The 12,088-nt window shown below is 43.1% G+C and overlaps 1 protein-coding gene across 4 annotated transcripts in view; it reads right to left on the bottom strand.

Annotated features, from left to right (window-relative positions):
* Positions 1-762: 762 nt before the first annotated feature.
* Positions 763-12,088, bottom strand: part of tle2a (TLE family member 2, transcriptional corepressor a) — a 44,886-nt gene continuing 33,560 nt past the window's right edge. For all 4 annotated transcript variants that reach the window (XM_073477070.1, XM_073477072.1, XM_073477073.1 and 1 more), the window contains exons 8-20: positions 11,915-11,931; positions 9,403-9,498; positions 8,775-8,819; positions 7,105-7,266; positions 6,558-6,681; positions 5,553-5,749; positions 5,186-5,265; positions 4,451-4,700; positions 3,927-4,174; positions 2,733-2,880; positions 2,477-2,627; positions 2,183-2,259; positions 763-1,945 (exon numbers count right to left, since the gene is read on the bottom strand). In XM_073477070.1, the coding sequence (XP_073333171.1) occupies positions 1,838-1,945; positions 2,183-2,259; positions 2,477-2,627; positions 2,733-2,880; positions 3,927-4,174; positions 4,451-4,700; positions 5,186-5,265; positions 5,553-5,749; positions 6,558-6,681; positions 7,105-7,266; positions 8,775-8,819; positions 9,403-9,498; positions 11,915-11,931 (1,703 nt within the window). In that variant the 3' untranslated portion in view covers positions 763-1,837. The remainder of the gene's footprint in view (positions 1,946-2,182; positions 2,260-2,476; positions 2,628-2,732; positions 2,881-3,926; positions 4,175-4,450; positions 4,701-5,185; positions 5,266-5,552; positions 5,750-6,557; positions 6,682-7,104; positions 7,267-8,774; positions 8,820-9,402; positions 9,499-11,914; positions 11,932-12,088) is intronic.

Raw genomic sequence — 12,088 nt, 5'->3', positions numbered from 1 at the left:
AATGCTCTACTTTAATTTTTCCCTGTTATCTTCTCTCATTTTTGTCTCAGCAGGACCGTCACCACCACACACACAATCACTGAAGAACTCCCTCTTGGGCATTATTGCTGTAATAATCCGTTCCTCAGCAGACTGTACAGTACATCACCTTTGTCTCGCCACACTACAAGCCAGCTCAGCACAAAAGCATCACTGCACGGCTGCCTCATTTACGGCGTCACAGAATTCTAACCTGCTCATGCTGCGGGTTTTAATCTCGAGACACTTTGTGTGTGCGAGGATGCAGACGCTGACTAGAGAAGAAGCTTTGTGCTCGTCTTCCCCTCAGTGAGAGAAATGTTTCCATCACAGCAGAGCAGGCGGTCGCATCCTTCATTTTTTAAAAATCAAAATATTTCTAAGACGCTTTCTGGCACCTCCCAGTGAGCACACACACTATTCTGGCTGTTGTGGTTTAAACAAATATTCAACAAATGCTTCTTTTGATTTTTTTCCCCTCTTCTACTTCAGCTTTAAACATCCAAGTCAAACCTGGCAAGAACTTGATTTGGTTCTGTGGTTGAAAAACACCTTTTAAACAGCCAGTAATGTGACAAAACACACACACACACACACACACTCAGATCCTCACCAATCCTTCAGGAGTGTTTTCAATCTGTTTTTTCTGGGAGTGAAGCTGCTCATGAAAGACAACAACACACACGATACACTGCAGATCAGACACAAACTCATCAGTTTTCTAAGTGACAGATACCATCCTCGTTTGCCTTTAGAGAACTTTATTTACATGTCCATATATAGCAAGGTTGAAGGTTCATTATGCAGTTGTGAAAATACCTGTCTGCCTATATGTGCCCTAACAAATACAATAGAAAAAAACATTTAATGTTGAGTGTTAAGGATGACGATGATTTAGCAGAGGCCACGTCCCCAAGCCCCAGGGAGTCCCCTTCTGTGAGCTGTTTGACTTCAGTTTTCTGTCCTCTGTGTTGTGGTTTCCAGGCTGGTTTCCTCAAAAACATCTCCAGAATAAGTCTGGCTCTGTTCTTTTATAAAGAAAACAAATCAAATAAAAAGGAACAAAGACGCTGGAGAGAAACCGAGCCCTGTTCTGTCATGTCTGTACTGGAGATGATACAATCATGTTGCTGCTGAAACTTAACCTGGAGAAAGAAAATAGCTGGAACTTCACAGCACGCCATCTCGCCATCTGCTGCGCATCTGCTGCCCCGAGGAGCAGCCACGTGCTGCTGACTGAGCCGGACCGGACCGGGCCGATCCGGGCCAAGCTGACCCAGGCTGGGACCTTTTAACACAACACAGAATATGGACTGTATTTTTCCATCAAGAGTTTCCAGCCCCCCCTGAAACCTTCCCACACGCCCTCAGTCCCACGTCTCTCATGTCTTCTTCCACTCGATGTGGTCCAACTGTTTGCGAAAAATTCAAAGGCTAAAAAAATAAGTTTTTTTTTTTGTTTTTTTTTTTTGCTAATTTCTTGTTCACTACAGAGGTTTTATTTTGTTTAAAAAAAAGGGAAAAAAAGGAACAAAAACAAAAGTTCTTTGGAGGAATCCACATTTGCGCAGCTCTAACCTAACCAGCGTTCTCAGAGCAATAAAAACAGTTTGTTTTTTTTCCAGAGATGTGACTTTGTGCCCCCTTGCTTCCCTTCTCTCTCATTTCTTTCACAGACGTAAACAAAACAACAAAGTAGGAGTTGAGTGTCTCTTGTTTTCCATGTCACCGATGCTCTGTACAGTCATTGGTGCAGGAGGGAGCCTCGGCCCCGCCCCCTGATTATTAGTGTTTTTTTTTTTTTTTAGCCAATCATAGTTCAGTAGATGACTTCGTAGACTGTGGCCTTCTTGTCTCCGGAGCCGGTGACGATGAACTGGTCGTCGGGGGAGATATCACAGCTGAGAACCGACGAAGACTCCTTCGACTGAACAGGGAGACGGAGAGGAAGACATGTTGGATACAAACACTTAATAAATCATGTTTTTGTATAAACAGCGATGTAGAAATTCCCAAGTTCACAAGTTAAAGCTGATGTACTTGTATCTAAAAATAACCCACTAAATTTCAAAAAAGATGATGAAAAAGCCTTTCAACATTTTTCAGTTATTTTTTCACCAAAAAAAGGAGAAAAATGTGCTTAAAATCAGTGTGTTTGGCCTACCTGGAATATGCTGGATCCATAGGGTGTCCGCCATGCATTCAGAAGGTTATCTTTGCCTGTGCTCACGAACCATTTACCTACAGGAGGCAACACACAGAGCCGTCAGCAGATAAAGCCTCCAGGGAGGTGAGATATGGAGAAGCCTGAGAGGAGGCGCCGCTTTTGTAAAGAACGGGAAGAAACTGTTCTTGTATAATGAGAGAAGCAGGAGATTTGTTCTGCTTCCCCAGTCGTGTGTGTGTGTGTGTGTGTGTGTGTGTGTGTGTGTGTGTGTGTGTGTGTGTATATACGTACCACAGTAGGCAAACTTGAGAGAAAGAACGCAGCTCTCGTGCAGGTGCAGCTGGTACTTGTCAGGTTTGGAGACGTGCAGGACTTCCACGTTACTGCTCTCCATTCCCACAGCCAGCCACTCGCCTGTCGGACAGTAGCCCAGGGAGAAGATCTGGAGACAAAGAGGGAAGTAGAGAAAGAAACAAGCAAGTGTTAATGATCATCAGCAGCCTGTTAGCACATTAATGCCTATTAGTCTGCGTGTGTGTGTTCTTACCTGCGAGGTGAAGTCGTGTTGCTGGAGCTGGCGTCCCTCCCGGAGGTCCCAGCAGCGGACCGTGTTGTCCAGCCCTCCCGTCCACAGTTTGGTGCCGTCGTTGGAGATGTCGATGCAGCTCGCTCCGTCTGTGTGGCCCTGGAACTGCCTGCAGGGAGGAGACGCACAAGAGCTCAACCTCCTCACTCTAAAAATACCTGACATACAGTTGCTGATGCATCAAACTGAAACATATCCTCTCTATTTTTTGTTCAGCTTTCTTAATTTTTGCATGAAAGTCTTCACAAAATAGTCCATGCACATAAAAAAAAATTAAAAACTACAGTGACTTATAAATGCAGATTTAGTATTTCATCTTTATTCGTCTCCCTTTTGAGCATTCAGAAGCAGTAAGTGAGTTTAAATAGCACCTTTCAAGAGCAGACGCTACAATAAAAGACAAGAGCAAATAAAAGACATAAAAAGGACAACGTGATATAAAACACAAGTCTAAACAAATCTCAAGCTGCCTTTCAAATATAAATAAATATTTAATAATAGTGTGTGTAATAACACGTTAATGTAGTTTTAAGCAGATACATGACTCTTACTATTGGGACCTATAAATTCTGGCTGCTGTATAAACAGATAATGAGTGCCAATATAGTACAACACAGCTGTAATAATATAAAAATATGTCTTTATAGGAGAGGTTAAAGATGCCCTGTGTCGTCTTGGGAAAGAAATTTTAATGTTGAGATTTATTTTCTTGACTGAATAGCTTTAACCAGTGTTCTAGGAACCTTATTTCCCACTGAGGACAGCTTTCGAACCTATTCTAGTAGTAACCCAAAATAAATGTATGAACCTGAAAATGAGCATAATGTCTCCTTTCAAAAAAGACTGTTAGAAATACAAGCTGCATCCTCCTTCCTTAAAGTCCTCCTCCTTTATGTTCATCCTCCATGCCTAGACCGTTTGCTTTTTACTCTCTCCACTTGATGACTGACGATGGATATTTCGGAAATTGCACTGTTCCTTCAGTCTCCCTGTGCAGCCATCTCTCTCTTCTCATTTCCTACTCTACAATTTCTCCTTTTTCCACTTTCTTCTCTTACTCCTCTCCTCCTTTCTTGTCACTTGAACATAATCTGTCTATTTTCCCTGAATCCATCTACTAAAACATGACGCAGTCTCCTGCCACTCTCCTCTTACCTGACCAGAGTCTGGTTGTGAAGGTCCCAGACGACGATGTTGCCGTCGCTGCAGCAGGAGAAGCAGACCTTGTTGTCTGGGGAGATGGCCAGAGCGTAGCAGGCGGGAGCAGACGACGTCAGCTCCGCCTTGATGCGAGGGGTGGGCGTGGCCAAATCCCAGATCGACAGCGTGCTGGCCTCACCGCCAACAATCAAGGTTCGCCCGTCGGAGAGCAGCTTGCAGGAGCGGATGTAGTTATCCCTGTTCTGATATGGCACAATAAAACAACAAATATGAGCATTTATATACAGTAATATATGTTGTAGTGCTCTGTAATTGATTACAGGATGCAAAGTTAAGCGTGCTGCTACAGCAGGAAATAAAGATGCTGGGAGGATTTGGCTTTAGTGCAGCAACACAAAGGTGATTCATCATCTAAAGTGTGTTTTTATGTGCAGAAAAACAAGAGCATCACTTGGTAGTAAACCACAACGAACTTTAAATACGAGTCTACAAACATCCATCTAAACAGCGTGTCTCACCAGACAGTCCAGCTGGGCCATGGGGCTCTTGCTTCCTGGCTGGCTGATGTCCCACACCTTGACGCAGCCCTTTCCACCGGTGTAGACATGGCGCGTCGAGGTGCTGATGGTGACGGCACACACCACCTCTCCGTGGTTCAGGGTGTGAATCTGACGGGCGTGTCGTGGGATACCCGGGCCCAGCAGGGCGTCAGGAGGAAAGGGCACGGGCTGCATCTGGCCGTCTGCGCTCACGTGGAACGAGTAGGCACTGGGGAAGAGAGAGAGAGAGAAGTGAAATGGATGAATGAATGAGATTAAAGATGGAGCTCGTAGCGGGAGAGGAGAGAGGCAAAAGAGGACTCTGTTAAACTACAAAGAACAACAAAAGGATAATAACATAACTGTGTAACTTTACTCTAACTCATTTAACTGCTTGAGTCTGTTGAAGCTGCTCACTGACATCACGAAAAATACCCAAAACAACACAAAGTAAAGTAGAGCCAAGAATGGAAGTCTTATTTTTCGGGTGCTTTGAGGGTGAATACTTTCTTAAATGTTTCTTGATACCTGAACACAGACTGTTGATTTAATCAATGTTGCTTCAGTGCAAAGTTTATTTTATTTTTTCCCCTGCAACATCTGTTATAGTTCATCTTTTATTCTATTGTTGTAATTGAAATTTGAGAAGGCCCTCACAGCAGTTAATGGTGAACAGGTGAAGATTTCAGTGATAGCAAAAAAGAAGAAACGCACGGTTTTCCGGAGGCAGCTGACTGCAGGCTGGCAGGCAGCCCAGGGACCCTCATATGTGGGTGTGGAGACTCATAGCCCACCTGAAGAAAAATGGAGGAGAGGAGAGGGTTCACTCATAAGAACAGATAATACAGAGACACTATCAGATAAAAGATCAGAATAAAATGAGATCATATAAAAACAGACTTTTCAAGAGCCAAGGCCATAGATTGTTACGATTAATGACAATGCAGCTGCTCTCCCTCTCACGTATTTTCCGTATATATTCCGTCTCTCCTTCTGCCCTCTCTGACGGGGTTACATGCTGACGTATTACACATGACAGTGACACTGGAAAGACAGATTATACGCCAAGCGGCTGGCTCACCACAGGGGACCGTCCATAGCCTGCGGCAGCTGCTGCCGCTGCAGCTGCAGCTCCGTTCATCTGGGGGGAGACCAAGTGGAGGCCGGCGCCGTAGCCCGCCGCCCCGGGTAGGTCCCCGTTCACCCCTGGAGGGGGCAGGCCGAAAGCCCCTGGGGGGTAGGCTCCCTGCACAGCCAGGGGATTTCTTAGACCCAGAGCTGGAGGAGCAGACAAGACAGAACTCATTTATTTTAAAAGAAGAAATTATTAATTTAAACTCGAGAGGGTTTCATCTTTCGTTTTAGCATAGAGCAGAATCTGCTCCACATTCTATTAAGGTGACTCCCTCTGCAGAGCCTCTCAGTATGAGAGACAGATGTGACTGACAGGCTGTGAACAAGCTGCCGTCTGCCATACAAAAGGCAGGACATTACAAACTGCAGCACTGGACCACTACTGACCCCTGCTGGCCACCGCACCTTCCTGCAGCGAGACAGTGTGTGAGTGTGTGAGAGTGTGTGTGTGTTCCCATACTCATTCTCTACATCCTTTTACTATGCATGTAGCTGCATCTACGAGCGTATGCATACATAATGTGTATGTCCGTGTGTGTGCAAATGTGTGAAAGCAGAGCGCAGGATAACAGGTGATGTGAGGGAAAAAAAAAAAAGAAAGATACACTGGAATAGATGGAGGCTCATTATGAAGCAGCTCACAGTCACAGTCCATCACCTCTCCTAATCTTTCCATTTAAAAAGTGAGGGGCGCTGAATATTTTTGCCCACAGCTGCTTATTAAGTCCAGATGGTGGTGGGTGGTTGGGAGCTGGCTGACACCCATACCAACTACTGCGGGCCGATGTTTATAGAATCGCTACATATAACAAAGCGAGTACAGGCTTAAAACATGTCTGTGTAAAGGGATGGAGACGTTTATCGTTTGGTCTCCTGAGCAACGTGGAAATATTCTTTCCTTCAACAATAAAAGTACAGACGATGTGTTCTTCGGGTGATGGGATGTCCTTACCGAGGTCAACACCAGGCTTGCCAGGGACAGGTCTGAACTGCGGAGGTCCGCTGGGTCCCGGAGTGTTGGACTCTTGAGACATGGGGGTCCCTGGCTTCATACCCGGAGTGCTGGACTTCTCCCTCTGGAAGAGCAGAGAGGTGTTAAAAAAAAAAAAAAGACGGAAAGGGAAATAAACACGCTGCCTTCAGACTTATTTGGAGGGAAAAACAATTTATAAGTGAAAGATGGAGCCAGCAAGAAGAAGAAGAAAAATGTAAAAGGAAAGCAGACAAAACAAAAAAAAAAAAGAGGATGACAGGATGACTGAGGGCAGACGGGACCTGAGGAGCGCTGAGGGATGTCAGCAGCCCAGACTGACTGTGTGGGATGTTGAAAATACAGCATAATAACTCCGAGACGAACTATTGACCCGAACAAAGCAGCAGAATACAGTGTGTGCTGACAGCGTGGAAACACTGATGTCCAATACTGCAAAAACCATTCAAATATTTGTCTTTATGTCTTTGTGTGGTCCACGTGAGCTCATGCAGATGTGTCCGTCTACCTGCGGAGGCTCTTTGCCACGAGACGGGGAGGCAGCGCTGCTGGAGGAGGCCAGGGAGGTGGGGCTGGCCTGTGGGGGGCCCTCCTTACGGGAGGGGGGCATCTTGTCCAGGCCGTTCTCCCTGGACGAGTAGGACTGCACGCTGCGGGGGGACGACGGGTCCTGGATTCAAAACACATAAAACTTTATTAGGAGACAGTAAGAAGTTATGGTGATGTGTTAAAGCATTCTACAGAGTTTGAAGGACACAGAACAGCTGGAAATCAATCAGCGGCTCATGATGTTTAACTCTTTTCTTCGCCATGCTGATTTTTTTTCAAGTCATATGAATACTGAAGCTGGTTTTGCTCACTATTATTCCTCATGTTTATACTCTGCATTAAGAAATCACTTCTAATGTGTTTCCACTCTAAGTTAATGCAGCCTTATTCTGTGAAAAAAATGTTTGTCTGAAGTTAATTTGAGATGTCCGCATTCCTAGTTAAAAGCAACAAAATGTGACTTCCTAAACAAAGATAGCTGATCGTTAAGTCTCATCCCGATAGTTAACTACTGATGCTGTGGGTTGGCAGCTAGGACAGTCCATCTTTCCACAGGAAGTTTTTTCATTGCCTTAATTAAACCAATTAGCCTTTTTTTTCGCACCACACTATTTTGTCCAAAACAAGCTTTTCCAAGGCGTTTTTGAAGCAGCCGTATCTGGAGTGAGGAGTCTGTGTGAGATCAGGGCCTAACTCAGTCTGACAAAGACTCACATTAGCTTTCTGAGCATTTCTGCACACAACAAGGACTGTGGATTTTGTCATCCATCACTAACATTGAAGGCACATTAATGGCCAAAAGATGGGCACGAGGAATGACCACAGCCAGCAAAAATCTCTTTCAGTGCGATTGTTTTCAAAACAGACTTGAAAAACTGTGACCCTGTACTTTAACTGCCACCTGTTGTGCTTCTTTTATAAATTCATAATCTATGTATGTATGTATGTATGTATGTATGTATGTATGTATGTATGTATGTATGTATGTATGTATGTATGTATGTATGTATGTATGTATGTATGTATGTATGAACAAAGTTTGTATGTATAAATAAAGTTTTAAATTAAATATCTTGTCTTTGTACGTATTCAATTGAATGTAGGTCAAAAAGCATTTGCAAGCCATTGCATTCTGTTTTACTTTACGGTCTACGCAGCATCCAAACTGTTTTGGAATCAGGGTCATTACAGCAATGAACATAAAGTAAATCACTTCCAGGCACCAGAGTTTTGAGAACAAGACCCACCGAATACTGCAAATTGAAAGCTTTTAGGAAGTGGGTTTAGCCTCAGTTACTATCAACTTATGCACAGAGGAAACATTTTTAAGAAAAACTGTGGCGATCGAGCTGATTAGTTTTTTGACTTTTGTCCGCACTCATCCATTAAAACGTATACAACAGTCATACCTACAGAACTGCACGTACAGTGAAGATGAAGAGAGCAAGCGTGTGTGTGCACATGTACTTTATGGTGGATGCTGTGGAATAAGGGCAGGCAGAGGTGGATGGAGGGGGTTTATTATTGTTATTATCATTATTCAGATGGTCCTGCTGGGTGTGTTTACATGATGTATGCAGATGAAGGCAGTGAAGAGAGGCCAACAGAGGCCGACGGCCGCCTACTAACCTCATCCACCACCAAATTATCATCGCTCTTATCCGCATCGCTGCCCTGTGAGAGAAGAGACACACAGAGAGATTAGATATTGCTGCTCTGTTGTCTGATGTCTGTAGATAACATGTAGAGATACACAACATGCACACACAAACAGAGGTGTGTGTTTAAAAAGGTTTATAAAAAATATTTTGCACTCTTGAGAGAGAGAGCTGTAATTAGTTACCCTACAAATAGAGGAAATTAAGTATCTTGACATTTTATTGCCTGAGATGAGATGGCTCAGAGTAAATGCAATGGACAGTACAAATGTAATTAATTTCAGATCTTTAACTTGGAGAGGTGAAATCCTCTAAGGCGCCGCTGTTTTTAATATTGCAGGTCTTTTTCGATCAAAGCGATAAGGATGAACTACCCACGATTCATTTATCTCACACTAAAAATAATCCCTTGCAATGCTTAATATATCTACTTCTCCACAGTGATACAGCGATGAAAGCCGATAGAGTGAATATTTCAATTATAAAGAGAGCAGGTCTCCACTGGACAGACACCACTGGTCTTATGTGACAAAGACTAGCAGAGTTGGGGTGAAACTTCAGTCACTTAAACATTTAACAGTGATATGAAAGTGCCTCACATAGTCCGTCATGAACTCCTTCTCATCAGCTTTCCTCTTCTTGCCGTTGCTGAGGTAGTCTGCTGAGCGACCCTTATCCCCATTGGACAGAGAGCTCTGCAGAGAGGAGAGAGGGGTGAGGAGAAGAGAGCGGTGGTGTGCACGGGGGCACAAAGAGGAGGAGGAGAGGAGTGAGGAAAAAGGGAGTGCAGGCAGAGAGGACGGAAGAGGGTGATAATGAGGTGAGAGGGACTGCATAAATCATGTCAGGCTCATAAGCTGCAGAGATGAATGTGAAAGAATATCAGGCAGCATCGATCGGCCAGTTGCTGTAGGAGTGAGAGGAAGACAGAGAACGCTTCAAGTTTTCTTTAAGGCAGCACAAAAGACTGAGGAGCTGCCTGAGTGGACTTTGGCACTGATGCACGTTTTTTTAACCAGTGTAGACACAATTTTACAGTGGCGGTGATGTATTGTTGAGAGCTGAAGTGTTGTCATACCGGGTCTAGAATCAGTGACGAAGTTGTAGCTTTTATGGTTTGTAGGCCAATTTCAAAACCAGAGAAAGTAATAAAAGCTGATAAAACCAGCGCATATTCAACTCATCACAGCTAGAAAATGTTCTTTAAGTATATATTTATGTCTGTTTTGTTTACTTAGTGTTCAATAAACCTTGCTTTGTCAAATCTGTACTGTAAAAAATTTAAAAAAACAAATAAAAGGGTAACCCATTTTTACAGATACCCAATTTAAATGCTTCTGAACAATTTCCAATAAGTTTCCTGCAAATAACCATCTCAAGTGGTACCAATAACACACTAATAATATGTATAAAATACAGCATGCAAATTGCAAAAAAATGTTGAACCGTCTACAGGCAAGCATACAATATCTTACAATAAGATTTAGATTAAAATTTTCTAGTAATAAATTACTTGTGCATAAATTTCTACTTGGGTTAAAATGCAGCACTTCTTTTAGAGAAATTTCCATTTTCTCCTTTTCTCTATAATTAGTCTGTCCGCCCAGGAAATGTATTTTGAGAATATTTAAAAATGATGTACCTGTAAAAAAAACGTAATCATTTGTTTCCTTTTTATGAATGTATGACCAATGCAGTATCAAAAACCCATAACATAAAGTGTTAAAAGAAAAAATGCCCAATAGCCATAGTTAATATCTTACTACTGGACTGGAAAAAAACAAAAACCACACACACAAAAGTTTATATTTTGTTTTCTAAAACTTTAAAATTATTTTTTATATTCTTAAAAAGCTTTGTGGGCCCTTGTAAAACTGATTTTGCCAACAATATCAAAGACTGCTGAACAAAAAATTGGACAAGTATAAGTAATACTTGATATTAAAGAAACTTTATGTAGAAATTGGCAACACCAATGAGTTTCTGTGTGCAACACCACTGTCGTAAATACAAATCCCAGGTTTCTGTAACAGTTTGTCAGACGTAATGTAGGTGCAAACTACAAACAAAACTCATTACATCATAACAATGTTATGTGTTGAAAACTTGTATGTTGAAGTAAACATGTATGTTACATAGCGCAGAAACAAGTGATAGGGGGGGCGGAGACAGATGCCGTTTTTCCATTGCATCTGCCAGCCTGGCTCTACCAGGTTTGAATCGGCGCGGCCGGGATTTGCATTTCCACCACAACTGGGCTACCTGCTTGAAGGTGTGTCTTAAAGCAATGACGCACTTGTCGATCCCTGCAGTACTAACGAAGAATCAACGCTAACAAAGTGGCTCCGCTAATTCAGTTACAAACACTTTTCATTTCCTTTAACTTCTTCACAACAAAAGTCCCCGGTTATTTAGAAATTTAAAAGCTTTTATTATGAAGCAGCATTACAGGAAACGTTGTGTTTTCACCAGCAGTAACTTAACATGACTCCTGAAACAGCTGAAAGCGAACACGACGAAACAGTAAAAACACAGCAGATGTTTGAAAGTACAAACAGGACGAGAGAAACTAAAGAGATTCAGTTAGAAGCTACAAAGGTACTGAGAGCTGAACACACAGACTTTAAATAATTTCTCTCTCAGGTTTCCTGCACAGACATGAGTTCAGTATCGATTTTAGGGGGAGACGGGTGCTTGTTACGGGTTGGCGAGACTTCACCGCAGCCCGCTTGGAGGCGGGGCGGGGCGGGCCCGGCTTGGCCCTACTCCGGAGCAGGTCCATCGCCGGCACGGCTCAGCTCAACTCAGCGCAGTAAAACTGGTGATGGAAAAGCAAATCAGCGCGGCTCGGTTTGACTCAGCGCGGCCAAAAGTGCTGGTGGAAAAACGGCAAGAGACACCATTCACCCTATTACAAGACACTGTACCATCAAAATGACTTTGAAGCTGTTATCTTAAGGTAAAAAAGTTACGTAATGTCACTTTAAAGCTTCTGTGGATTCTTGTAAAACATCAAATTTGTCAACAATATCAAAACCTGCTGAACAAACAGGTGGACAAGTGTAAGTGTACTTGATATTAAGCCATCAGTGTGTAGTAGTTTGTACTCACTGGTCCTGCTTCTCGGTCTGTTCAATCCAGGCAGAAGCATCCAACACATCCAGGTAACAGGCCACAGGACAGCACATGCAGAGAAGGATAGACACACACATAAACACACATAAATGCAGGATTATCTGCCATCCCTTTACAACACTCTACAGCTGATGACTCAGTGGAAAAATA

The sequence above is a fragment of the Pagrus major genome, chromosome 11 (assembly GCF_040436345.1).
Source record: "Pagrus major chromosome 11, Pma_NU_1.0".
NCBI classification, from domain to species: Eukaryota; Metazoa; Chordata; class Actinopteri; order Spariformes; family Sparidae; genus Pagrus; species Pagrus major.
Note: the sequence above shows the minus strand (reverse complement) of the source record. Positions and strands in the feature narration are given on the sequence as shown.